This window comes from Poecilia latipinna, unplaced genomic scaffold (genome assembly GCF_001443285.1).
Source record: "Poecilia latipinna isolate Pla-1442-1.1 unplaced genomic scaffold, P_latipinna-1.0 Scaffold14, whole genome shotgun sequence".
Lineage (NCBI taxonomy): Eukaryota > Metazoa > Chordata > Actinopteri > Cyprinodontiformes > Poeciliidae > Poecilia > Poecilia latipinna.
This window is the reverse complement of record NW_015112630.1, coordinates 298,470-325,164: the sequence shown is the minus strand read 5'-3', so window position 1 is coordinate 325,164 and position 26,695 is coordinate 298,470. Positions and strand designations below refer to the sequence as shown.

At 37.5% G+C, this 26,695-nt stretch overlaps 5 protein-coding genes across 6 annotated transcripts; 4 read left to right on the top strand and 1 right to left on the bottom strand.

Moving 5' to 3' along the window:
• The first annotated feature begins 2,780 nt into the window (after window positions 1–2,780).
• On the top strand, window positions 2,781–5,534 carry LOC106946854 (uncharacterized). Of its 2 annotated transcripts, XM_015031516.1 has the most exons (6): window positions 2,783–2,966; window positions 3,350–3,558; window positions 3,691–4,353; window positions 4,933–5,049; window positions 5,131–5,174; window positions 5,310–5,534. In XM_015031516.1, the coding sequence occupies exons 2-6, from the start codon at window positions 3,504–3,506 to the stop codon at window positions 5,427–5,429; spliced, it is 999 nt and encodes a 332-aa protein (XP_014887002.1). In that variant the 5' UTR covers window positions 2,783–2,966; window positions 3,350–3,503; the 3' UTR covers window positions 5,430–5,534. The 2 variants fall into 2 exon arrangements, with proteins under 2 accessions (XP_014887010.1, XP_014887002.1); XM_015031524.1 differs by lacking the exon at window positions 3,350–3,558 and having other exon boundaries at window positions 2,781–2,966.
• Window positions 5,535–7,877: 2,343 nt separating this feature from the next.
• LOC106946785 (uncharacterized) lies at window positions 7,878–9,932 on the top strand. The gene is made up of 6 exons (XM_015031406.1): window positions 7,878–8,032; window positions 8,166–8,498; window positions 8,614–8,655; window positions 8,734–8,844; window positions 8,954–8,988; window positions 9,810–9,932. The coding sequence occupies exons 1-6, from the start codon at window positions 7,987–7,989 to the stop codon at window positions 9,930–9,932; spliced, it is 690 nt and encodes a 229-aa protein (XP_014886892.1). The 5' UTR covers window positions 7,878–7,986.
• Window positions 9,933–12,526: 2,594 nt separating this feature from the next.
• On the top strand, window positions 12,527–14,391 carry LOC106946845 (uncharacterized). Its single transcript, XM_015031504.1, has 5 exons — window positions 12,527–12,621; window positions 12,738–13,094; window positions 13,190–13,300; window positions 13,388–13,422; window positions 13,511–14,391. Exons 1-5 carry the CDS (start codon window positions 12,585–12,587, stop codon window positions 13,631–13,633), a joined length of 663 nt encoding a protein of 220 aa, XP_014886990.1. The 5' UTR covers window positions 12,527–12,584; the 3' UTR covers window positions 13,634–14,391.
• Window positions 14,392–16,615: 2,224 nt separating this feature from the next.
• LOC106946837 (uncharacterized) lies at window positions 16,616–18,388 on the top strand. Its single transcript, XM_015031490.1, has 5 exons — window positions 16,616–16,735; window positions 16,852–17,208; window positions 17,304–17,414; window positions 17,502–17,536; window positions 17,617–18,388. Exons 1-5 carry the CDS (start codon window positions 16,699–16,701, stop codon window positions 17,752–17,754), a joined length of 678 nt encoding a protein of 225 aa, XP_014886976.1. The 5' UTR covers window positions 16,616–16,698; the 3' UTR covers window positions 17,755–18,388.
• A 2,524-nt stretch (window positions 18,389–20,912) lies between these two features.
• On the bottom strand, window positions 20,913–22,156 carry LOC106946833 (uncharacterized). The gene is made up of 5 exons (XM_015031477.1): window positions 22,054–22,156; window positions 21,565–21,909; window positions 21,369–21,470; window positions 21,241–21,275; window positions 20,913–21,168 (listed from the first exon to the last, which is right to left on the bottom strand). The coding sequence occupies exons 1-5, from the start codon at window positions 22,094–22,096 to the stop codon at window positions 21,043–21,045; spliced, it is 651 nt and encodes a 216-aa protein (XP_014886963.1). The 5' UTR covers window positions 22,097–22,156; the 3' UTR covers window positions 20,913–21,042.
• Window positions 22,157–26,695: the final 4,539 nt, after the last annotated feature.

Genomic DNA, 26,695 nt, shown 5'->3' with positions numbered 1-26,695 from the left:
CTTTAATAACATAAAGATACCTAATTTTTAAAGTGCAATCAGTAATTCTTTTAGAACAAATTTATATCAGTAATGACAGAGAACTGTTGGGTTGTGAACAAAACTGAAGGAGGCGCTGTTGGGATTAGTGTGTTTTAAACATCTGTAAGCAGATTTGAGTGTCTATGAAATATTTGAATTGAAATAGGTTTTCAAGTGATAACTTTATCGCCCAGAAGGTTCATCCAATAGGCTGTTGAAGAGCTAATGTGGTTTTTTAAAAGAATGTTGACAGAAAAAAGAAGGTTTAGAGTCACAGTCAGTTTATTTTATGTTTCTTAGTGTAAGCACTCCGATTGACAAAAACAGACACATTCCAAGTTATGCCCCCTGCAAGAAATGAACCAATGAAGACAAAGTTTGGGCCATGAGTATCATGAGTACAAAACTTCTTTAACATTACACAATGTCCCTGACACTCTGTGAGCTTTGACACCTCAACCACTGTAAAATGTGCATCATTGGTCGACATTCAGCAGCAGTTAGTTTGTCCAACTGATCAAATGGATCATGGACAGGTGAATCCCTAATATTTGGCTAACACTCCTGATCAACCTGTTAAGACCAAATAAGAAGGTAAAATAGAAAGGGCACAATGGGAAGGGAAAAAGAGAAGAACAAGGGAACTGGATACAAAGTAAAAGTCATAAGGCAAAAAGTCAAGAAGTAGAGCCCCAAAAAATGTTCATCTTGGCTGAGCTGGAGGATCTGGTAGGGAGTCCATGAATGAACAAGTACAGCCTTCATCTACTTAGTGTTGCTGGCTGCAGTCCAGTCACAATAAAGGCCTTAAAGGTCTGACAAGAAAACACTTCATGTGATCGGTATGGAGGGTTGCCATGGTTATTTGCATGACAAGGTGATCCAATCTAGCAGCACAATGGAGACACGTTCTGATCCTGCTCAGAAATCTCTCTTACCTAACAATACCCTCTTCTAAACAGGAAGTTCCAGCTTTACAAGTAGTCAGCTCTCAGGTTTTAATTTGGTTTCATGTTTTGTAGTAAAGAAGGTTCGTAATACAGCAAACAGGTTTCCACTGATGGAAACTTCACCTCTTGGTTGTACACAGGAAGACTGGGTGTGAGGTCAGTGTTCAAGCATAATGTTCAAATTTAACCTGTTATTCACGAGAGAACCCAAATTTGGGTCCTCTTGTGACAGAGGTGTCAAACTCCAGTCCTCAAGGGCCTCTGTCCTGCAACTTTTAGATGTGCCTCTGCTGCACCACACCTGAAAAGAATAATTAGGTCATTAGCAAGGCTCAGGAGAACCGATCTACACAGGGAGGAGGTAATTAAGCCATTTCATTCCACTGTTTTTTACCTGTGGCACATCTAAACACTGCAGGACAGCGGCCCTTGAGGACTGGAGTTTGACACCCCTGTCATTGTGAATGACAACCTGTGAACAACAGGTTAAGTAAGAGATTGTTACAGTAGCAGCAATTTGCCAGAAAGGTCTACAAAGACTATATTACATAAAATGACTTAAACTAGTCAGCATTGATAAAACTGGTTTTATTGTTTTGAATGGCAACTTGTCCTTGACAAACAAGAATTTCTGTTCAGCCTTGTTAAAATGACCTATTTACCACCTTCGGCTTTTAGCAAAAGTTAAATCTTACTTCTGTTTTAAGGACTTTGAAGGACTCATCCATGCCTTCATAACAACTCGTCTGGATTACTGCAACTCTTTATATAGAGGGATGGATAAATCGCAGATTCAGCGACTTCAAATGATCCAGAATGCAGCAGCACGGCTTCTCACAGGAACCAGGAAGCATGACCATATAAGGCCAACTCTGGCATCTTTACACTGGCTGCCTGTCTTTTATCAAATAGATTTTAAGATTCTTTTGTTAACTTTTAAAGTTTTAAATGGGTTAGCCCCCTCTTTATCTTCGGGACCTTTTAAATTTCGAGTCTGTGTCCAGAACTTTACGATCAAATAATCAGTTATTACTGACAGTTCCTCAAACTCGACTTAAGAGGACAGGAGATCAAGCTTTTTCTGTTGCTGCTCCTGTTTTATGGAATAACTTACCTTTCCAGGATCATTTTAAATCGCTTCTTAAAACTCATTTTTACTCTTTGGCATTTAATTGACGTATTGTTTTGTGTTCTGTTTTGTCATTTGTGTTGTTGTTTTTGTACAGCACTTTGGTGCAGTTTTATACCTGTTGTAAAGTGCTATATAAATAAATTTTACTTTGACATTGACATAGAATAATTGGCATTCAGTAGCCCACCCTGTCTGACATCTGGAATAGACAGATTGTGAATAAAGCCAACACAATCCTAGCCAGAAGAAAACACCACATTTAAGAGGAATTTATTCTCCTCCCCTCGGGTCAGAGGTTCATTCCTCGAGATCTCCATCCTGCATCTGCTACATGCATCACTGATTCAACGACGCCGAATCAAATGGATAAATTCCCTCACCAGCCATCATTTAACTCTTCAGAGTTGTGTGTTGGAGACATGTTTGTTTCCTCTATGCCTCAATGGAGTAAAAGTGTTTCCAATTGTTCTGGTGAGAACATCCAGCAGGACGAGGAAACCATGGAAGGTTTAACTTGGCAGGAAGAGAGAAAAATGGCGAGTGACACAAAACAGCAGAGGAAACAAACAAAAGCTTAGCAGGTATGATAGGGACCAAGTTGATGGCTTCACTACCGGTGTTGGTTAATCATCGTCTGCCAGCTCCTTAACAACCTCCACAACTCAGCTGATTGCCTACAGGTGTGCAGGCAGCACCAGGCGCACCACATACTCCATCAGGATACTACACACTCACAGCACACACAAACATGGAGAAATCCAGAATCCTAACAGCGTGGTTGTCACTGCTGCCCACTTCGGAAAATGAAAAACCTCAAGTTGCCTCTGACCCTTTCTAATGTACCAGCTAACATTGGATCATGGGTAAGGGCACAGTCATTTCTGATGATTGGAACCAGTTCTGGAAATGTGGACAGTAAATATATTTTATATCCCTTCCTTTCTTCAATTAAAGCTTTTGAAATATTTAACTGTGTCTCAAAATTGGGTACAGTTACTAATAAACTACAAAATGTGCCTTCTTTAAAGCCACATTTTTCCTCATATACGGAGGCTATAGTCCTGGGTTCTAATACTTGAGACCTTTGCTGGTCTCTTCCCCTCTTTTCTGTCTGGTTACAGTCAATATAGCTCACTAGTGTCATAAAATCATCACTGAGACAAATTCAACAAAGTTTAAGGGCATTAATCTGAAGTGGTTAAATAATAAATGAGATATAAATGTAATACTTGTGTGGTCTGTCCAGGGTTCAAGACATATCAGTTGCTCAGGTAGGTGGCACGGAAAATGTGTTCAGAAGTAGACTGTAACTCTGATGGGCCAATCAGAAACAGTCTTAAGTTTAAAGAGGGGTGAACGTACTAACCTTCAGCTCTTCCACCGCTGCATTTTAAAGTGCAATGACTTCTCGAACCTTGGCTTTGTACGCAGCAACTCTGCTTGTGGTGACTATGGGTAAGTTTGCTTCTGCAGCTGCTTTATCTTGAACTTTTAACAAGAATCTTTGCTTCTTGTCATGCAAACACTGCGACACAAAGTTCTTTAAGTAAAAGTAAATCCTTAATTTTGTGAATTTTTTGTCCTCAGCTCATTCGACAGACTTGACGCAGAGATCGCCACTTGTTTACTCAGTAGATGTTGGAAGCAACGCTGTTTTACAATGCCTCTGCCAAGATGACTCAGCGGTGATGTTTTACTGGTACAAACAAATTCTGGGACAGGAACCGAAGCTCATGTGTACATTGTACAAACATACCAACACTGCAGTCTTTAAAGAGGAGTTCAACAACTCTCGTTTCTCGCTGGACACTGGAAATCACAGGAACGTTGTGCTGAAGATATCAGATGTGAAGATTTCAGATGCTGCGACTTTCCACTGTGTACGGAGCAATTTAAACGACTATGAATTTTGTGAAGGAACTACACTCAGCGTAAAAGGTTCAGGTTCTACTATAGAGACTTTGGTCCATCAGTCAGAATCTGAGAACATCAAGCAAGGAGACTCTGTGAGTCTGAAATGTATGGTACAAACCGGGAGCTGTGGTGGACAACACAGTGCTTACTGGTTCAGAAACTCTGAAGAATCCCATCCTGGACTCATTTACACTCAGGAGAATAGGAGTGATCCCAGCACACAAACACACACCTGTGTGTACAACATGCCCATGAAGGACCCTAATGGGACCTACTGTGCTGTTGCCTCCTGTGGAGAAATACTGTTTGGAAACAGAACCAAGCTGGACTCTGAAGGTGAGTCGTTTTTCATTTCCACAAATACTTGTTCTTCTTGAATCAAAGATTTTCAGACAATCCTGCTTCTCACATTATTCAGATTGTTCTTTCCTCATCTAGGTTTCATTTGTCTTTTTTTCTGCAACAAAAAAAATAATAAAATACAATTGGATGCATTTCATCTTCTAGACTTGATAATGAAATGTATCCTGATAAGTTTTCCAAAAATAGAGATTAACTGAACTTAGAAGCCTTTACAACTTCTGAAATGGATTTTTACAAGATTATCAGAACTGGTAACAGAAATTAATTTCTTCAAGAGTTTTCTGAAAATAGACCAAAAGACTCTTTAAAACCTTTATCTGTACAAAAAAAAAAAAAAAATCTCTTGTATTATCAGATCTCTAGTTTTATAAGGAGTGGTCAACTCCAGATGTTGAGATCCAGTACCCTGGAAGTTCTGGACACATCCTTTCTCCATAACACCTAAATTAAATGAATGGAGGCTGAAGAGCGTTGAGGCACCAAGATGGGTGTGAAATTAGTGAAATTTGTACTACAGTAGCCAGTTGCTTATTGGTTCGTGTTTCTCTGCAGGTGAACGTTTCTCTCTTGTCTTGGTTTATCTCCTGAGTGGAGCTCTGACATTCACCACCCTGCTGGCAGCTACACTGGCCTTCTCAGTCTTCAAAATGAACAAAAGGCAGCATGCAGGTGTGTGTTGCCATTTGAAATTCAGATAAAATACTCTGTAAGCTTCAAAGTGAAACTATTCTCGTTCTGTTTTACATACAGATCCCACTGAAATATCTTCAACAACTCCTTACCCAAATATGCAGGTAAGAATAGTTTCAAATAGTTTCTGAAGCAACTAGCAAGAAGGGGAATGGAATAATACATTTTGTTCATTCTGAAGTCCTTTTTTACTCTTTTTTTTTTACCGAGCATCTGTTGTGCTACATATTTGTCCCCAGGAATCCCAAGATGGAGAAAACCTCCAATATGCTTCTGTAAGTCATCAAAAGACCAACATAGCAAGAACAAAGACGGATGGAGCATTCAGAGAATGTGTCTATTCCAGTGTGAAGCGCTAGAGCGCAACCATATGCCTCAACTGTTTCTGAAATATGTTGAATTAATAGAATTTCATCACAGTTTGAAATATAAAGTGTTGCAATAAAGTTACTCCATTAAAACCAGATTATGAGTTTGTTGGTTTCTTTGGAACAACGGGTGCTGTCCTCACAGAGCTTCAGCTATATTAAGTGATATTCAGTTTGTCTGATTTATTAATCTTATCTGGATGCAGTCAAAACCCTCTCAAGTGTGGCTGTGCATCACATTCCCCATCAGTTGTCTGAAGAAATGGCCCGACCCTCAACTCATCTGTATTCCAGGTCCTTCTACTGTCACTAATTTAAAATGATATCCCCGCTTCACGAAAATATTTGACAAACACCATGTGAAATCAGTCACAAGTCCAGCAGTCAGACCCAAAGCAGCAGCAAACTCCACTTGAATAATGAATCTAGTGATGTTTCAGAAAAGCTCAAGTGAAAGAAGCAGTTTTAATGTAGAGTTTTAGAAAAAGCTTCCAAGACTGATGCACATCAGAAGCGATGAGATTTTTGACACTTTTAACATATTTACAGTGTCACAACAGATCAGTGGATACTTTATCAAATGCAATTATTTATTTGTGCCAGCAGGAGGCGTAGCCTACCCTAAAAAAAAAAAAAACAAAACAAAACACAGAGATGGTTTTCTGCACCAAAATGAATTGAGGTTAGACAATTAAAAAATATTAAACTTTGCAGTTTATTTTATAAACTTGGCTTCTCGGATAATGAGACAGATGTTTACAGCTGCTAAGCTTGTCTGTTAAACATAGTTTAACAAGGATATGAAGGGCATCTACCCTCTGCTTCCTGGACTCAATACAGAAAGCAGAGTCAGGCTGATGAAAGGCTCTAATCAGATTCTGATTGTGTATATCAGGGGTGACAAACTCCAGTCCTCAAGGGCCGCTGTCCTGCAGTTTAAGATGTGCCACAGGTACAAAACACTAGAATGAAATGGCTTAATTACCTCCTTCTTGTGTAGATCAGTTCTCCAGAGTCCTGCTTAATTATTCTATTCAGGTGTGGTGCAGCAGAGGCACATCTAAAAGTTGCAGGGCAGTGGCTCCAGGACTGGAGTTTGACACCTGTGTCAAACTGGAAAATATCATTTTCCAGATGATGGATGGAGAGTTCATCCTGTAATTGGTGGGTTGCCGGTTCAATCCCATGCTCTGTCCGCCTATGTTGTTGTGTCCTTGGGCAAGATGCTTCACCTGCCTTGCCTGCTGCTCGTGGTCAGAGGGTCCAGTGGTGCCACTTCATGGCAGCTTTTCCTATGTTAGACTGTCCCATGGCAGTTGGATGTGGGTGTGAATAAATGGGTAAAACTTTGACTATAATGTGAAGTTCTCTGGGTTTCTTTGGACTTGATTAAGTAAAAGCAATTTACCATATAGAGGCGATGGTGTTTTTGACATATCTTAGCCTGACCCAGGAGAAGGTTCCAATGTTGTGGTTCCAGAAGTCTCATCCATTTCTCATCAACGATAACAGATCTCTTGTCCCAACATCCCACTTTATGAAGGTCTCAGAGAGATTCCTGTTGGCCCATCTGAGTCAGCAAACCAACATATATCAGGACCCCTGAAAGTTACTTATGGCTTTGGTGTTGGAGTTGAAGTCGCCTATATGTCCAGTGGTGTGCAGTGGTAACACAACTAATACATAAATAAGGCATTAAGCCAGGACACCACACTACATAATACACCTACTTCATAATCACCAACAAAATCACAAAGCATGCAGCAGAGTGATTGTCTTGTTTTGTGATTTCTCCAGTCTATTTAACTTTGTCCAAACCCAGCTGGCCAAAGCCTGATTTGTCTCTCTGGATCGATGACCAGACCATCTGGATCAATAACTACCTGATAAATAGACCATAGTTTATAAGACTAAATGGCTGTCTACAGGCAGATGGACAGCAGCACCAAAGGGGACTGTGCTCTCACCATTTCTTCTTACTCTCTACACTTCAAAACACAAGTCAGAGTCATTTTATATGCAAAAATACTCAGATGGTTCTTGGATGCTTCAAAGTTTGCAACAAGGTGCTGCAGATTTCTATAAGTCTGATATGGGAAGTGTAATCTTTTCTGCCATCATGTGTTGGGGCAGCAGCATCAGATTGGACATTTTAAAAAACCTAAACAGAGTGATGAATAAGGCTGGTTCTGTTCAGTGGACTGCTGTGGAACCTCTGGAAATAATGGTGGAGATGAAGGACTGTCCCAAAGAAATCACAATAATTATGGACAACCCTGAACATCCTCTTCATGAGACTGCTTTAGAATGACAGGTTGCCGTACGATAGTTAATATTTGACAATAATTAAAATGGCTAATTAGCTTACCAATGGTATTTAAATACTTTTATTTGTTTAAATTGAAGTTGAAATTGCATATTTCTAAAGCTAAAGTTTGGTCAAGAAAAACAAAAGCCTTTTGACGTGAAGTGAACTGTTCACCACTCCCCTTTCTAATAAATCCCCCTACATAAGAAGCGGCCAAACTGAGACATTGTTGTATGCAGAATGGAGAACTTCATGCAGATAACAGCTATACTGCTCTGCAGCCAAAGTAGGTAAAATATTAAATCATGTTCATCGTGGACTCCATTTTAACTGTGTGTTCTTTAACTTTAACATGTGAATCAGGATTCCATTCTTACTGATTTATTTTGTCGTCTTACAGTTGAATCTGCTTGTTTCAGGTTGGATCTGTGAGTCTCTAACTGTGGAGGTTCATCCTGGTGAGGACATCACTCTGTTCTGCTCCAACCTTTCTTCATCTCCAACCCAGACAGACTGGTTCAGAGTGATTAATGGAACCAAACCCAGCTGCATCTCCTCCATGTACGGTCCTGAAGGTGAAGCTTCGTACTGCCATGGATTCCAAAGTGAAAAATTTAACATGAGCTCCAACGTGACGACTGTCTTTCTTCACATCAAACAAGTGGACCTGATGGACTCTGGATTGTATTTCTGTGGATTTTATAGAAAGAAACATACAGTTGTTGGCAGTGCAACAGAGTTAATCATTAAAGGTAAGTCTGACTCTGTGTACCTTAACAATCTGAGAATGTCGCTGTTGAAATACCAAGTTATTGCAAAATTAAAAAAAAAGAAATAACTGACTAAAAATATCATCTGCACTTTCAGCTCATGAAGACTCCAAAGATGAGGAGGATTCTGATAATAAAAGTAAGTTATTTGTCTTAGAAGAGTTCCCTGGATTTTACTGCAGTAAAAAATCCCACTTTAATATGTAAATATTTACAGAAGCTGCTGACCAACTGATGGACCTGATGCCTGGGATTTTAGGTGCTCTGACTGCTCTTCTCTCTGTAACAGTCGTTGTTCTGGCTGTTAAAAACAGGAGACTGGAAAGAGGTACAGTTTGATTATATTATTGTACAACTTATTTTAAAATAATTTAGAACAGAATAATAAATATGAAATCAGTAATTAACTAACCAAACTTTTCCATTTGTCTTTTTAGCTTCAAGCTTAAAGCTGCAAAAAGAAAGAAACAAGGTAAACTGAGTAATTTAACTGAAACTGCATAAATATTTTAAATATTGCAGTTTCTCTTCCTCTTTAGCTCTTTAGTTCCACAGTTGTCCATTTATTTTAAGCTCAACAATATAACTTTCATTTTAGGTGCGATTTGCTGCTTCTATTGCTGAAATCTAACCTAGTACTGCTGCACGACACTAATTATAACAAATCAAACTGCTTTCCCCAAAACAAAGCTATTTTTATCTTTAAAAATAGCTTTGAAAACACATAAAAAGGCAAATTAAGTTTTTTCATTAGAGCGTAGCACAGACTAAGAGTTGTTGCATTAGTTGCTTTTGGACATTTGCCGATAATGCAGTTAGTGTTCAGATGTTTCTTGGCTAATTGTGAATAAATGTGTAAAACAGATTAATTCAACTGTTAGCAACTTTCACTGGACTGGAGGATGGCAGAAAGATTTGTCCGTAGTCTGAATAATAATTGTGACTCAGTTAAAACAACAAAAACAAAATCTCAAAACTCAGACTGAAAGATTAACGGTTCACAAAAGAATGACTGAAGAAGAAGCTCCGCCCAATTTGTCGTGTTTCCTTTAATAAAAAGAAAAACAACAACATGAATTTATGTTCAAACAGTTGAATATTGTCTTATTTCAATATAGTCTGAAATTTTAATGCACTAAGGCTATTCAACTATTTACTTTACTTTTATACATCAAGTTTTATCTTTGAAACTTTATGTTTCAATAATCAAGTCATCATAAACTTTATGATACCTAATTCACATCAATCCCCGTTTGACTATCATATGGTCATTTTTTTCTTGTTGGGTTTCAGAATGTGGATCCAGATGATTTGAACTACGCAGCTCTCAGTTTCCAAGCAAAGGCCAAAAAAAGTCACAGATCTGGACCTCAGAGGGAACCGGAGCCACATGTTGTGTACGCTGCCACCCGATAGACTCAGGAAGCAACAGGAACTGCAGCAGACAATAAAACAGATTCTATCACATTAATTTACTGATATTTTGGTTCATCCGTATGTAACATGAGTGTACAGTAAAAATAAAAAAAAGAATTATAATGTGTATTTTATGTCATCAAGAACTCTGTTAAGGTGTTCAGTTTATCTCCGTCTCAGCGTGGCTTTCTTTATTTCTGTTAACCATCAAAGTTAGATTTTCTTGGTTTGTCTTCTTTTTGTCACACAGCACAGAATGGTGTTGAACTGAAGGAGGAGTCAGATTGTTGGACTTCCTCAATAAGACAATGTGAGGAGTGAGATACATTGGCAGGAAGAGACAGCAGAGTGTGGTCTGAGAGCAACTGAAAGAAAGAGGAGGCATCCAGAGACCTCACACACACGCACACACACCCACACACACGCACACCACAGACAGACTAACAGACATGACACTAATTCTTTAAAGTGTGTCCCAGACAATGTTAAATCACTCCTACCATCCCACTGTCATAGTTTTTTTTAATGTTTTGACTTCAAAACAAAAAAGCATTTTGTAACATGAGGTAAATTATTTTTATCCCATCAAAAGTGATTGTCCCCACAAGGTGATCTTTGTGAATTTTGTATTGACCTCCATTCATTTTAGTGATTTAATTTATACCTAGTCCCAGTCATTTTCCTCAAACAGTTACATTTCTATTCCTAACCTTAACCGAAACTTAATTTACACTTTACCATAAAATCAAACTAGCAGAGCGAAGCAGAGCTGCAAAAACAGTGAGGATACAGAAAAGGTCCTCGGTGTCCACAAAGGACCTCTCTCTGTTGGTAAATGCTGCAGAAGTGGTCCTTCATCTGTAGAATAATAAGTAGACACACACACATGCACATGCACACACACACATGCACACTCATTCAACTTGCCCCACATTCACCCCTCAATATGCATAATATGTCTTTCTATCTTCATGACTTTGCATTGACTTCCACTCATTTTTCATTAATTTCTATAGTCTAATCCTAACCCTAAAACCTAACCATCACCAGTAACCAGTATATCAACCCCAACCTAAACTCAGTTGTTGATGAAGTGAAGATTCTTGACCAGGTTAATGTCACTGATTATTTTTCTGTATGTTCATTTGCTGTTGAAGAGGTCTTAAGAAAATACAAGAACCAGAACTGTCCCTTCAATTCTCCAACAATAAGATTTTTATTGTTTTTTCTAGAAAAAGGTTCTAACTTCAAACGCTTAGATTTCAACAAAACATTTTCATGATCTTCCTTCCAAATCAATCACATTTTGTTAAAACAAGCTGTTTAGCTGGTCACCCACTCTGTACCCATTAACTACTGCAATCTGCACAACCAGGACATGGACTCCCATATCTTTGCTCCCTATTGTCTTAAATCAGACAACAAATTGTTCAGTTATTCATTTTTCCAGTCTAGTTCGAGGAACTTTGCACTCTATACCCACCCAGATAAATGCCAATAATATAGCAACTGTAACATCACTTGTATATGAAGGTAGTGCACATTTACACACATTTACAATATATTGTACACATCTAAATTATTGGCTGAGTGGATAACAATATTAAAAGCAATTTTTAAAGGTTTTGTTGACTCTAGAGGCCTTTATTTGAAAGTAGTTCAACAGGAAACAGGGTCATTAGAGAGGGAGAAAACATGCAGCCGATGTCACCAGGCCAGGAATCGAACCTGCGGCTGCCACAAGGACTAAGGCCTCAATATGTGGGTCATGCTTTGCCCCTGAGCCATCACAGCATCCCTAAAATACTATTTTTTAATTGGTTTTAATTTTAAGCAATTTAAAAAGTAATGTTTCTGGAGTTACAGTGGAACTTCACAACTGGAAACTATTATGAATGATTAAATTAAGACACTTCAGTAAGAACAGGAACAAGTAAGAAGCTTCTTCAAACCTGACTTGACAGTGGCAGATTAACTTCAAACCTCTAAATGTCAGACAACTTAGTTACATCTAACAGTCTGAACCGTTCACATCAAAGTGGTTAAACTGAAGGCTTCATATTTTCAGACTTGAAAGATCATTGAGAACGTCAAAACTTATGCCGGTGAAAGTTTAAATTGTTTCCACCATGGCATGAATGCGACCATAACAATTTTTTTTTTTAAAGAACCTTGATTTGACAGGTAAACCTTAAACACTTTCAGTAATAATGTCACATTTGATCACCAAATCAATAAAATATTATTTAGCTGTTAAAAAAATAGTATTTAATAACTTAAATTATTTTCATTATGCCTTCTCAAGTAAAACATTGATCAACATGGACAAAACATTTTAAGCTACAGTTTTATTAATAGACACCAAAAAAACATTAGACATGTAAATGTAAATTTGTAATTTTGGTAAAGGGTATTATTTTTCTTTTTTACAGTATAAGTTATTTAAATGTTTGCAAATCTTCAAATTAAAATAAAGAATTATGCCCTCAGATAACATGAAATATTAGTTTTTATTTTCTAAACTCGTTCTCAGAGTTAATGTGAACAGCCAAATAACCAAACTAACACTCCACCTCCTTTATAGAGAGCGCTATAAACTGGAGCACAGTTCAGCCACTAACATTTAACTGGTGGAGTCTTACTGCGCTCACAATGATGAACTTCATCTTGGCTTCACTCTGCACCTTCAGTAAGTACATCAGGCTCTACTTGTTTACATCAGTTTGTTTCTAAGTATCATCGTTTCTGTCATCTGTTATAAACTTAGTTTGAAACATTAAAGAAAACCCTGCCGATCTGTTTCAGGTTGGATTTCTGTGTCAGTTTGTCAGTTTCTCACAGTTTCTGTTCGGCCTGCTGAAGACGTCACACTGATGTGCAGCAACTTGAGTGAAGTTTTATCTCACATATCTTGGTTTAAGATGAACAGCAGTCCCAACGCCAGCCGCATCTCATCCATGCTCAGTGCTGAGTCTAATGTTTCTCTATTTGATGGTTTCCACTTCAGTAAATATAATATGACAACAAACATCACAAACCTCTTTCTGACAATCAGAGACGTGAATATCTCAGATTCTGGACTGTATTTCTGTGGACTCTATATAGCAGCAGTAGGAGCAGCAGTCCCTGGAGTGTTCACTGCAACACACTTACAGGTGGAAGGTAAGATGGATGTTATAAATGCTGCATTTATTATCAGTTTTATTCTGTTTTTAGTTGAATGTTGCTAATATGTTATCCGTTCATGTTTTCCTCAGACGTTTCAGACAGATTACTCAATCTGCCTTGTATGATCCTTGGCTGTGTTGCCGTCTTCCTTACAGTCGTCATTGTTGCTTTGGCTGTCAAAATCAGGACAATACAATCAGGTTACTATGGTTTCATTTTAGCAGTAATTTATAATAACTGAAGTTTTAAACAAACAGCTGACCAGAGGAACTGTTTCTGTCATTCAGGTCAAACAGAGAGAAAGAATCCACAGCCCTCTGAGGTAATCACATTGTGATGGACTTAGTTTGTTTGCTGTAAATCTTTAAGAAAGCTAAGCAACTTTCTAAAGGAAAATAACTCTGTTACAGAATCTGGATCCTGTTGGTCTCAACTATGCAGCGCTGCATATCCGTCCCAAAGCCAAGAGCAAACGAAGAGCAGTTGACAAGAATGAGCTGAAAGACAATGTTCTTTATGCTGCTACAAGATAAAGACAGTAGCATAATGTCAGCAGCTCAAAGTGAGAGACATGATTCCGTTTCTATATGTGCTTGAATATTTTGTCCTTACATGAAACCCATTTTCAAAGCAAACTGAGCTAACTAACAAACTGGTGTCTGAAATCAGAAGGACCAGTGAGAACACAACAGTCCAGACTCATACTGGTTCTGCTGCAGTGGCTCAAAGACAGAAATCATTTTTACCAAGAACGTCTACCATATTGTGGTCTCACTGCATCTTACACACTTCAGATTAAATCTTTTACAGCTTTCAGAAGCTGTAAAAGTCAAGAATGTGGTTTAAAAATCGACTTTAACCTACATACCTATTATTAACTCTGACATTGAGAGATACAGATACACTCAGTTGGCAAAAGGTTCTCAGTATCAACCACAGTGGCAGCTTTCAGCTATTCTTATGTTCAGCATAACGTTTCATGAAAAAAGTCTTTATCTCATGTTACTGTTGTGAACAGCAAGATGTGTAGATGCTACTGCACAGCTACCAAGACTGTAATGTAGCTTAGTTTGTTAAATCTATTTTTCCTGTTTAGAATAAGAGCCATTTTCATCCTTTACTGTGATGTTCATGATGAAAGTGAGAGCGGCTGCTCCAGCCATGTGATCTGCCTTCTCAACCAACTTCACACAAAACCTCTGCTGTACTACTAGAGAGCTGCGCCTCACCACTGGCTGTACACTTATTAAAATGTGTTGCTTCAAAAACCAATCAGAAGGAGAAGAACTTGTTTCTGTGTGTTTCGTCTCTACATGTTCTTTTTTTTTTTTGAAAGTTTTGTTGGCTCTAGCGGCCTTTATTTGAAAGTGGTCAGACAGGAAAGTGGGTATTGAGAGAGGGGGGAAGACATGTGGCAAAGGTCACCAGACCGGGAATCGAACCAGCGACGGCCACGTCAAGGACTAAGGCCTCCATATGTGGGTTGTGTTTAACCCCACCACACCCTGTCTTTGCATGTTCAACTTAAAATGTAAAACAAATGTCAATATTACAATTAGATTCAGCTTTTTAACCAAAATTGTGTGGACAATCAAGGATATCAACTATTGTTTCATGCTGTCATGATGTACAGACATTAGGTACAAATATATAAACCTCAGAGGAAACAAAATAAAACATAAATGGAAGTAATATGTACATGTTTATGACTGTATAACCAATTTTTATTTGTTTTTTATTTAATTTCCCCTATTGGGATCAATAAAATACTTTTGAATTTGAATTATGATTTTTTAAAGGGAGAAAAAGAAAGAAATGAAAATGGAAGTAAAAAGTAAGAGAGAAAAAAGGAAGAAGAAAATAAATAAAGAAAAGGGGAAAGAAAAGAAAGAAGAAAGAAACAAAGAAAGAAAGAAAAAAGGAAGGAAAGAGATTGTGGTAGTACAAATATGCTTATGTTGTTTCACGATGGAGTAGCTGATTACTCAGACTGTATTTGTTCTTCATTCAGACAGTCTGGGGAAGAAACTATCTCTGTGATGGCTGGTTTTAGAAAAAAAAAAAAAAAAAGCGCTCTGACACACAACTTGAAGATAAAAGTCTAAGCTGTTTTTTTATCCAGGATGTGTGGGATCTGCACAAAAGTTAGCCGCCCTTTTCCTGATCCTAGATCTGTACATGTCAGGAAGTGGTTTGTTGATGGTGAGGATGAACGCAGTGAGACCCAGAGTGAAGTAAAGAAAAGAGTTTATTTTAGTCCTCAAAGTTCTCAAAACCAGGAAACACAGGTTAGAGACGAGACATGAACACAGACTCAGGAAGGGAACCAATGACTTGACAAAGACAAGGATCCAGCAGGGAGCAGAGGACACAGGTGAGGTTAAATACACAAGGGAATATTCAGAACAAGAGACGGCTGGATAAGACAACACAGGGACTAAATTATCCAATGAACACACACAGAAACCCACATCCCCATAGTACAAGTACTGGATGGAGGGAGGGTCAGATCTGATGATGATCATATTATTCATTGCAGTTTGAACTTTTCCTGTTTTGTGTCTGAACAAAACCAGATAAAGATGTGTGAACACAGGACAGACTGAATAATGGCTGCATAACGATCAGTACTTCCTGTGGGAGGTGGTTTGTCCTGAGCTGCTGCAGGACGTTCAGCCACAGGCCTGTTTGTTCTACCAAACAGGGTGTGAGGACCATCTCAGGCCAATGGACATCTGGTCTGTATGTGGACTCATCACTGTCCACTGAGGTCCAGTCATCTGGGTATAAGGAGAAGAGGACAGAGAATGAAGCGTAGCCCCAGGCTGACAGCATCACCTGCCAACCTGTCTGCTCTGTAAATCAACTACAGAAGGTTCAGCAGGGAGTCTGTCAGGTCCTACTAAAGGTCCACTGATGATCCTGGATGTAGCGATTAGACTTTAGAAACAAAGAACATTTACATGTGTTAAACTTTACATATCTAGTTACATCTGACAGTCTGAACTTTTCACATCAAAGTGGTTAAACTGACGGTTTTGTACTTTCAGACTTGAAAGATTGTTGAGATCATCAAAACTGATGCAGGGGAACGTTTAATCTGTCTCCACTGATGTGCCGGTGTTTCCAACAATTATTTGGTAATCATCATTTGTCAGGTAAGATTTACACACATTATACAAAAACTCATCTGATTCCCTTAATCAACTAATATAAAAATAGCATTTAAAATCTGACATCACTATTGTCCTCTCAAGTAAAACAATGATCAACATGGATAGAATATATCGAGCTAAAAAAAGGAATTTTTTATTGTCAAAGTGTATATAAATGGCAAGGAATGATTGGCATGATTTTTATTTTTTTACACTGTATGAAGTTCTTTAAAAAACTACTTAACTTCTAATTTTAAAATATTATTAATATCCCCTGAATACACTTAATATTTATTAGTTTTTATTTTCTAAACTCGTTCTCAGAGTTAATGTGAACAGCCAAATAACCAAACTAACACTCCACCTCCTTTATAGAGAGCGCTATAAACTGGAGCACAGTTCAGCCACTAACATTTAACTGGTGGAGTCTTACTGCGCTCACAATGATGAACTTCATCTTGGCTTCACTCTGCACCTTCAGTAAGTACATCAGGCTCTACTTGTTTACATCAGTTTGTTTCTAAGTATCATCGTTTCTGTCATCTTTTATAAACTTAGTTTGAAACATTAAAGAAAACCCTGCCGATCTGTTTCAGGTTGGATTTCTGTGTCAGTTTGTCAGTTTCTCACAGTTTCTGTTCGGCCTGCTGAAGACGTCACACTGATGTGCAGCAACTTGAGTGAAGTTTTATCTCACATATCTTGGTTTAAGATGAACAGCAGTCCCAACGCCAGCCGCATCTCATCCATGCTCAGTGCTGAGTCTAATGTTTCTCTATTTGATGGTTTCCACTTCAGTAAATATAATATGACAACAAACATCACAAACCTCTTTCTGACAATCAGAGACGTGAATATCTCAGATTCTGGACTGTATTTCTGTGGACTCTATATAGCAGCAGTAGGAGCAGCAGTCCCTGGAGTGTTCACTGCAACACACTTACAGGTGGAAGGTAAGATGGATGTTATAAATGCTGCATTTATTATCAGTTTTATTCTGTTTTTAGTTGAATGTTGCTAATATGTTATCCGTTCATGTTTTCCTCAGACGTTTCAGACAGATTACTCAATCTGCCTTGTATGATCCTTGGCTGTGTTGCCGTCTTCCTTACAGTCGTCATTGTTGCTTTGGCTGTCAAAATCAGGACAATACAATCAGGTTACTATGGTTTCATTTCAGCATTATTTTATAATAACTGAAGTTTTAAACCAGTAGCTGACCAGAGGAACTGTTTCTGTCATTCAGGTCAAACAGAGAGAAAGAATCCACAGCCCTCTGAGGTAATCACATTGTGATGGATGTAAGTCTCTGTATGTTGCAATTACTTTAAAAGTTATTTGAACAGGTAAATCTTTTACAGAATCTGGACCCTGACTGTCTCAACTATGCAGCGCTGAAATCACATCCCAAAGCAAAAAACTACACAAGGTTGTCAGACGAGAAAGAGCTGGAGACGAATGTTCTGTACGCTGCAACACGAGAAACTCATCAAGAATAATGGCAACAGCTCAGACAGAAAATATTGCTTCAGTTTCTTTATGTGCTTGAATATTTTTATTCTTACAAGAAACTCATTTTCAAAACAAACTGTGCAAACAACAAAACTGATGTTTGAAATCAGTGAGAACCTAACAGTCCAGACTTATACTGGGTCTGCTGCAGTGGCTCAAAGACAGAAATCATGTTTTCTAAGAATAGTTAACATAAATCAACCTGAAATTGTCTTAGAAGCTGTAAAAATCAAGAATGTGGTTCAAAGGTCAACTTTAACCTACATACTTCTAACGTTGAGAGATACAGATATATTCAGTTGGCAAAAGGTTCAACTTCAAACTACATACAGTTATTTTCCGCTGCAGCAGAAGAAAGAGCAAATACATCTTTCATCTGTTCTGCTTCTCAACTCTGTCACAGAATTACAAAACTATGTATTTTATTTGTGTAATAACTAGGGGAACAAATTCCTCTACCTAAAATATACAAGGTTAAGTTTTCTATGGACTCTCACACAAAAGTCTTTATTATCACACTTGACTATATGATAGATACATAATACAGTTTTTATGGCTACCAAGATTGTAACATACTTATTTTGTTGACTAAATATAGATTGTTTTTTGCTCTGAGTCTAGTAGTACATTTTAAAAATTTTAATGCATTTCATATTACTTGTCAGTTATGTCAGAAAGGGAAATTCATGAATCATATAGAACAATTCCAATAAAATGAATTCTCATTTTGATATTCCTGATATTGTAACTTCTGCAATATTCAAAATTAACAACAAATGCTCTTTATTTACGTGAATAAAATAAAATAAAATTCTGTACCCAGTTCTTATTTTTTTGAATTCATTGAAATTGTTTGTTAGTGGAACATTCCACCGTTGAAAAATAATAAATGATTAAATTCATAAATAAAAACACAAAGTTTCTTATTTTTTATGAAGATAATACGTATCAAGTATGTAACATTCCATTTGGTTGGAAGCTCGGATCATAACGCTAAGAAAAAGATCTATAATTGAAAATAACGGCTACTTCTGCTGTATTTAGTCATTTTGTCCCCGACTTTTTCTAATAGAAACATATTTGGAATGTAAAGGTCTCATTTTTTCCCAGACCTAAAGATACAAATGACAACCAACATTTCTAAGTATTTTTCATAACTTAGTCAGAGTCTACTTTACAAATGTGGTTATATGAAGAAAATAACTCATTACTGCCAGAGAGAGATCACTTAGAATTGTTTGTGGTTCATCTGGTCTCATAATCTTTCTTATTTTATAAAGAATCAATTAGAAAAAAAACACATTGGAACCAAAATGAATGGATAATAAATGTCATGGTTTGAATAAACAGGTGCATCTTTGTTGCATTTTTCACTAAACTTTTACTTCCTATTTATATGAGTTTCATTACTTTTCAATAAACTTTTGAGTTCATGAGATTCTTCTGAGTTGTGTAAACTACTATTGTCCTTAACTGAAAAACCCTTGATGAGCTGATGATAAAGTTTAGTTAGATAAGCACAGAGACTAAAATCAGTGATCATGGAAATGATCTTTGGGCCGCAAGAACTTCACAACTTCCTAATCTGGAAAAATACCAGCAATTGGAAATATTAGAAATTAGTAAAAATAATAAAATCAAATTTTAAACAAACTTTTCATTAAGTTTGTTTGATATTTGGTATACTATAAGCAACACTATGAAGCCATTATGAACAGTTATTAGCTGCAGCTGAACCTGAACAGCACATCCCTGCAGCTACCTTAGCTACCTTTCTGTAGCCTCGTTAGTTAGTTACAGGTAGTTAGATAACTTTCCGTGGAATCACAAACTGAAAGATTCATCAGATGACAAAAAAGAAAGACATTTCTCAGAACTTACTTTCAAAACACAACGTGATTTAGAAGTAAATGAAGGTGTATTTGCATATTCTACATTAAATCAGAGGATCCTTGAACTAGAAATCTGGTGAAGCTGTGGTTTTGTTGCATGGAGTTGAAGTGCACTCTTCCTGTGGTTAAAAGCATTACTTTGCAACGTTCTCACAGCTGAAAGTGTCAGTGTGGGTCTGACACAACTCAAAACACCGGGCCTGAGGTGAATCAGCTCCTTCTGCTAAGCAACCCCACAATAATTCCATTACATTTTAGTTTTCTATTGTGATTTACATTTTGTCACAAAATGGCCTGTTGAAAATGTTTTGTACCCTTCTCAGTTTTTGAAAACAATTAAATTCTGCTGCTCAGGAGAAAGACGAGGCTCAGTGAACAGTTTGCTGCATGTTTTTTGATCAGTTAATTATTTTTTAATGACATGATGAGTCTTTGAGGTTGAAGGCCTCCATGCCATTACCCTAATCTTTAGGATGTCACTTACAGTGACATGAAACATCGATAAAACTGAAAGATAACTTTGACCATAAATCAACAGAGGTGTTAATAATTTCGAACCTTAAGTGATCAAAACAGTGAAATGTGTTGTTGAGCAAAAAAAAAAAAAAAAAAAAAAAAAAAAGAGACTGGGTCATAAAATGAGTGAAAGGATTTATGTTGTGATGAGAGGAGACTGACCAGCATGCTGTTATAAAACATGAGATAGTTTGACCTCTTTGGGTTAAAGCTGGAATCAGAATCACCTCCCAAACCTGCTGTTAGCTTTTAGAAGACATTTTGTTACAAGATCAAATCTGTATCCTCAAAAGACTCATCATTTTATGTAGAACCATTATCCACTGAATGCATCAGAGCAGACAGCAGTGTGATTGGCCAGTCAGGACCTTAAAGATAAAATTCTAATGACATGGTCTCCTTTATGATCTTATCTAAACCCTACTGAGAGTTTATGGACACTTTTTAAACAGGAGTTTTACAGCGAAGCAGACACAAAATATTGATTGTTAGCAGATCAAAAAAGTGAAACTCCATAAAAAAGACAGCCAAAAGGAAAAAGGAAATTTTGAAAATGTAACTTGTCTAATAATTTATCATACTGTGTTTATGTGCTGCAGTGTGGCTGTCGCTACCTTTATTCACTGACACTACAGACTGCAGTCAGTCACACATTGTTCATCTGATGTCCTTGTAAGTTTTATTTTCCGGTGAACACTTAAAAAAAGACTGAGAGTGAGAGTTATAATATGTACAAATTGAGACTCTTTATTAAAACAATGGTTGGACAGATTTACAACTTCATATTCCCTCTTCAAAAAAAACACAAAGTCCCACAAACAAACAGATGAACGTAGTAAAACAGTAAAATCGCTCCATTTGGTGAGTCTATCTGGTGGCAGCGTACACTACGGTCGTCTCCAGATCTTTCTCTGCCTCTGCTGTTCTGGTTCTTTTAGTTTTGGGGGTTTTAAAAGTCAGAGCTGCGTAGTTCAGGTTATCAGATTCTGGATTCTGTCAACACAAACACACTGACTTTAACAAATCATTCATAATACTGAGGTATTACAGCTAAAATGAAATTACCTTGATCTGTTGTGGATTCTGACTGTCGGCTCGGGCTGAATAACAGAAAACCATTGAAGGTGGTTAAGAGTTTAAGGATTCTGTATTTGTACATTTCTGCATTTTCATTAATAAAGAATATTCAATACCTTTTTGAATTCTCCTAATCTTTTCAACCAGACAGATGATGATTATTAAAAGGAAGATAGATGCAGCACACAGGATCCAGAACGGTTCAACAAACACATCCACTGGAGAGGATGAGTCAATGTCATAAGACAGATTCAAAATTCAAACGTGTCTCAATTTTAAAACGAAATGTCTAAAAAGATTCATGAATCTTACCTTCAACTTGTAAATATGTTGAACTGAATATGTTCCACTCTAAATCTTTACCATTTCCACAGATATAAAGCCCAGAGTCTGAAGCATCCACCTGCTTGATGCTCAGGAAGATGTTTGTTCTGTTGGATGTCATGTTAAATTTACCATTTTCATATCCTTCTCGCAGCGAAGCGTTAACTTCAGAACTGAACATCGATGCGATGCAGCTGGCGTTGGATCCGTCAACAAGTTTGTACCAGAATATGTGAACGGGGAGAGCAGAAAAGTTCGAGCACCACAGTGTGACTTCTTTTCTGGGCTGAACCACCACAGTGTGAAAGTCAAAAACTGACGATGAGACCCAACCTGAGACAACAGAACATAAAAAAAGACTAAACAAGCTGACCTGAGCGAAGTTAAAGCAGGTTCCAGTTCTATTGGATCAACTGACCAACATCAACCCAGAAATTTGTGTTTCTGAAAAAAAAAATGAAATGTGGGTTTACTCACAGAGAGTGCAGAATACTGCCAGTATCAGGCTGAATTTCCCCATTGAGTGAACAGTAAGAATCCACCAGTGTGATGTTTGTAAGTGAACTGTGCTCCAGTTGCTGTGTTCACTGTAAGTGGTGAGCTGTTCCGGTTCCTCACACTGAAGCTCTCAATGATTTGATTAGAATGGGTTCAGCTGATACTGCTTCTTGTTTGAGAATTATTCATGTCATGCAGACAATTTTTTAGAAAAGTCCATCACAGTATAACATTAATAAATCAAATGCTTATGTTTCAGATGAAAGTTTGTTAAAATACTTTTCAAATATTTGTCATAAATTAACTCAAGTCTTCTCAGGCTTCCACAGAGTTCAATTATGATACATAAATAATATCAAATCTTGTATAGTGGCATATGTATCTTACAGTGTACTAGAACATGGTACACATTTCTATATGACTTATACAGTCACCCATTTTAATTCCTATTATAAATCCCCTTAACCTCCTTACATCCCCCAGCCGGTACATTACATAGACATCAGGGAATCAGTCCTTTTTAGTGAATTTAATCTGCCAACTCTTAGCATATAATTGTGTGTGTGGCTTTTTATTTGATCCATTGTAAGGGCCTCTGTAATAATGTATGCTAAATTGTGGGATCTGTGAGATGAAGAGCTGTTTTTGGGGTTATGAGTTAAGTTAGAATGAAGGTGTGAACTGAGCTTAGGTTTGGGCTTAGGATGTAAAAATGAATGGAAACCAATGCAAAGTCTTGGTGAAAGTAGAGAAACATAATGTGTGTGTGTGTGTGTGTGTGTGTGTGTGTGTGTGTGTGTGTGTGTGTGTGTGTGTGTGTGTGTGTGGGTGTGTGGGTGTGTGCGTGCATGCATGTGGGTGGCCTTGTGTTTCAGAACACAGTGCAATGTAAGGAGGATTTTTACAACAAATACTACACTGTGAGGACAGACTGCTGCTTATGGGGTCCAAAGGTTGGGCCCAGTAAGAAGTGTTGTTGTTTTTGGCTTACAGGTCAGATTTAGGACTAACGTGTGAATTGGGTTTATGTCAGGTTTAGGGTTGGACTTGAACTTGTTATGTTTAGGGTTAGAGAAAACGTCTGGGTTAGTTATGAAGTAGCCTGGTGAAAACCTTCTCATTGTTCTTCACTATTTGCTTTGTACAGAAGTTCTGGGCTCTGTGTTTGCTTCCTGTTGAGGTTTTAAATTTTATCCATCGCTAATGTTTGCTTGTGACGTATGTAATCCACCAGTTTGATGCTGTAAAGCATACTGTAAAGTACCTGCATTGTAAACAATAATCGTCCACTGCCAAGAGAGAAGTGCATGTCCTGCATGTCCTACATGTCCTGCATGTTTTTGAAGTGTTTCTGCTTCAACACACCTGACTCAGATAATGAGTTCACTATCTGGACTCTGGAGAACCCGACTGCATACTGAAGAGGTGATTCAGCCATTTGACTGAGGCGTGTTGAACCAGGGACACGTCTAAAAGTTGCAGGTCCCTCAAGGCCTGGATTTGAGGACCACTGGTTTTAGATCTTGTGCTGAGATATGAAGAAATAACAGCACTTCTCCATAACCTTAGGCTGTTTGACTATTTCTAATCATTTTTGAGTTGATTTTGATTGAGTACTGAGAAAATTTTACTATAGTAGATCTTTATCAGACAATACTGTAACAACTTTCAAATAATCTGTTATGTTTGTGTGGCATTAGTCAAAGTAGACCCTTTAATAATATTAATTATCATAAGAGTTTGGTTCCCTGGTTTCATTTAGAGTTATGTACTTTAATGAGGAACAGGAGATCAGAGAGAACATGGAGCTACACATCTAGAGAGAACTTAACCTGAATAGACAGTTCACTGAGGTATAAAAAGATAGAAAATACTTTTTTCATCATTAATAATTTGTAATCATTAATTGTGTTTTTCATACGATTAATGATGTAGTAATTTACCTTTAGTTGAGGAGAAATTTGTTAGATATGATAAATTCAAGTCCAAACTTACACAGTCATAACTGTTGAGTCATTAATTCCCCCAGATCTCAGCAGTAATGACTTTATGGGATTATTCATGAATAAAATAGAATCTATTAGAATTAAAATTATTGGCATCCTCATGAACATGATAACTTCATCCTCTCTTCGACTTGAATGTTGGATCCTGTTTCAATCAAATTATTTAAAGCAGTGGTTTAAACTTTTTCTTCTGCGCCCCCCCAGTGGTTTCCAAACATTTTCTGCACCCCCCCTATGGATTACAAATGGCTGTCTGGTTGAAACCATGCGTGTGACGAGGGGGGGCATCGACTTTTTTAGGGGCAAAATGAATGTACGTAGCTGAAAATAGACACCAACATCGGTAGCCTACAGGTAACTTGTTAAGCTTAAGGTTCTGTATTGATATTAGCTAGTCATCTTTTAGCTAACATTACCTGCAGCTTTACTCACCTCAGTCGGTTAGTTTGGAGGGAAAAACTGTGAAAAGTTCTTTGCGTTTTGCTGGTTTGCTGCCATGATTCTAACACAAACCTACGTAGCTCCGCCCAGCAGCAGCTGGTCTCCTTCACAGGTGGAAACCCAGCGCGAGCATGTTGCGTTTAAAGGCGGCTCGGAAAAACAGGTTACAACATGTTAACAACGGACTAAACTGTTTTAACTGCTGATAAAAGTGACAGAGGACACAAATATGGGAAGTGTGGAAGCCTCTACTGTATCAAATTGACAGGAATAACAAAGAGTTGGCCATTCTAAAGTAAAAACCCAGCACATACAGTGTTCATGTTTTTTTTTTTTTTTCATCCAGACAGCTTCCCGCGCCCCCCCTGCAATGACACGGCGCCCCCCCTAGGGGCGCGCCCCACAGTTTGGGAACCTCTGATTTAAGGAAACATTCCCTTTGATCACTGCCCCAATTTTAAGTTACTGATACCATGATAATACATGGGCATGTCCCACAAGCTTTTAAGGTAGTTTTATTTAAACCTTTACTTTGGAAACTTTCTCTTTTACAAGATGGTTTAATAAATGACAGGCCTGTGTCAAATCTTCCTTTCTTCTTTAGAAGAGAATAGCTGCTAATCAAGTGTGTGATTATCTAAACAGTAATGACCTGTTAGAGTTTCAGTCTAACAGGTTTCAGAACTCATCACAGCTCTGAAACAGAACTTGACCTAAATAACAGAACAACAACTTCTGCCTCAAAACCATGACACCAATGATCATAATGATCATGGTGCCGTTTATGGTTGGACTCAGGTGCAAACAGAAACCAGATGCAGTGCAAGTAAGCTGTAAGTGTTTTTATCAAGAGTCGAGTCCCAAACAGAAACATCTGCAAGTCCCAGGCCAAGTTCTTAACTTTAATTTGTGAGTCTTAAACAGGTAATTTGACAAAAAGTCAGTTTTGTCACAGAGTAATAACAGCATTCTGTAGAATCTCTGAAAAAACTAATTAAATAATATTAGAAATATATTTTTGTTTTCCAGAACAAGGAGATCTGAACTTCAAAAATATTCAGAAAATCAGCACTTATGTTGCATTTAACAGCAAATATTAAAAACTAGATGACACAGATAGGAAATTAAGAAAATAATGTGATTGATCCCTCACGAGACACAACAATTAAGAATATTTCTTTACAATATAAAACTGATCTACATGTTAACCAGTAACATCTGTACAAAATTTATTTTACAGATTACATGAGCAATTTCAGATTATATCACAAATAGAATCATTTATACAAACTAGAATGATCTGAGTGAGTTACTTCTGCTGTCTGACAGCTTTGATGGACTCACCTCATCTCAGATCCGACTCATAGATCCGTCATCCGCATTTAATATTCAGAGAAAATCATTCAGTTTGGAAACACTGGAAATGTTATCATGTGACTTTAACCATTTAGGCTTGATAGACTGTAGGACAAAACATTAAATTCAAAATCCAATTTTGTATATTTTTCCGTTTACAAAAAGTAAATGCCTGCAACACTTTGACCATGTATTCAAAATGACTTTCCATCTTGACTTATTGAGTCAGCAAAGTAAAATTCAGTTTAAATCATCTATGCATTAGTCACTATAGTAGCTTCAACTTAGTGTATTGAACTTTGTAGACGTTCAATTGAAGAAGTCGTGCTGTAGCCTCTCTATCCATATTAAGTTCACATTTTACACATTAAAATGTATTGCTTCTTAATCACCATGCAATTTGTGCAAGCACATTTTTCTTCATGTGGTTCTCAGTAATATCAGCATTCAGTCCCTTTGGGCCTGAATGCTCAAAAGGACTTTGTGTTATATTATGTGATGGTACTGTGATGTTAATAAATGTAGCTCTTAACTAATTCAAGAACTGTATCAGGAAGATACTGTTTTAAGTGAAGCCTCTGAATGCAGATTTATTATATGTAAACATGTACTTTGAATCTTGAGATTTTACAAGTGGGAATAATTTTTCCTCTTGAAAATGAAGGAAATTTAAATCATGTTTCCCAGCCCGACAAACACACCTCCACCAAACCCTGCACAGCAATAAAATCACTGTGTTTTTCATCACAACACACTCATTAAGGGCAATGAAATTACATTGCTAGAAGGTGTGCATTGCTTATGTTTTAATAAAAATA

Coding starts and splice junctions, on each gene's coding strand:
- LOC106946854 (XM_015031516.1), top strand. CDS start 3,504: ATGACTTCTCGAACCTTGGCTTTGTACGCAGCAACTCTGCTTGTGGTG. Junction 3,559..3,690: donor TCTGCTTGTGGTGACTATGG/GTAAGTTTGCTT, acceptor TTTTGTCCTCAG/CTCATTCGACAGACTTGACG. Junction 5,175..5,309: donor CTCCTTACCCAAATATGCAG/GTAAGAATAGTT, acceptor ATTTGTCCCCAG/GAATCCCAAGATGGAGAAAA.
- LOC106946785 (XM_015031406.1), top strand. CDS start 7,987: ATGGAGAACTTCATGCAGATAACAGCTATACTGCTCTGCAGCCAAA. Junction 8,033..8,165: donor TATACTGCTCTGCAGCCAAA/GTAGGTAAAATA, acceptor TGCTTGTTTCAG/GTTGGATCTGTGAGTCTCTA. Junction 8,989..9,809: donor TGCAAAAAGAAAGAAACAAG/GTAAACTGAGTA, acceptor GTTGGGTTTCAG/AATGTGGATCCAGATGATTT.
- LOC106946845 (XM_015031504.1), top strand. CDS start 12,585: ATGATGAACTTCATCTTGGCTTCACTCTGCACCTTCA. Junction 13,095..13,189: donor AACACACTTACAGGTGGAAG/GTAAGATGGATG, acceptor TGTTTTCCTCAG/ACGTTTCAGACAGATTACTC. Junction 13,423..13,510: donor AGAATCCACAGCCCTCTGAG/GTAATCACATTG, acceptor ACTCTGTTACAG/AATCTGGATCCTGTTGGTCT.
- LOC106946837 (XM_015031490.1), top strand. CDS start 16,699: ATGATGAACTTCATCTTGGCTTCACTCTGCACCTTCA. Junction 17,209..17,303: donor AACACACTTACAGGTGGAAG/GTAAGATGGATG, acceptor TGTTTTCCTCAG/ACGTTTCAGACAGATTACTC. Junction 17,415..17,501: donor AATCAGGACAATACAATCAG/GTTACTATGGTT, acceptor TCTGTCATTCAG/GTCAAACAGAGAGAAAGAAT.
- LOC106946833 (XM_015031477.1), bottom strand. CDS start 22,096: ATGGGGAAATTCAGCCTGATACTGGCAGTATTCTGCACTCTCT. Junction 21,471..21,564: donor AACATATTTACAAGTTGAAG/GTAAGATTCATG, acceptor CATCCTCTCCAG/TGGATGTGTTTGTTGAACCG. Junction 21,169..21,240: donor AGAATCCACAACAGATCAAG/GTAATTTCATTT, acceptor TTGTGTTGACAG/AATCCAGAATCTGATAACCT.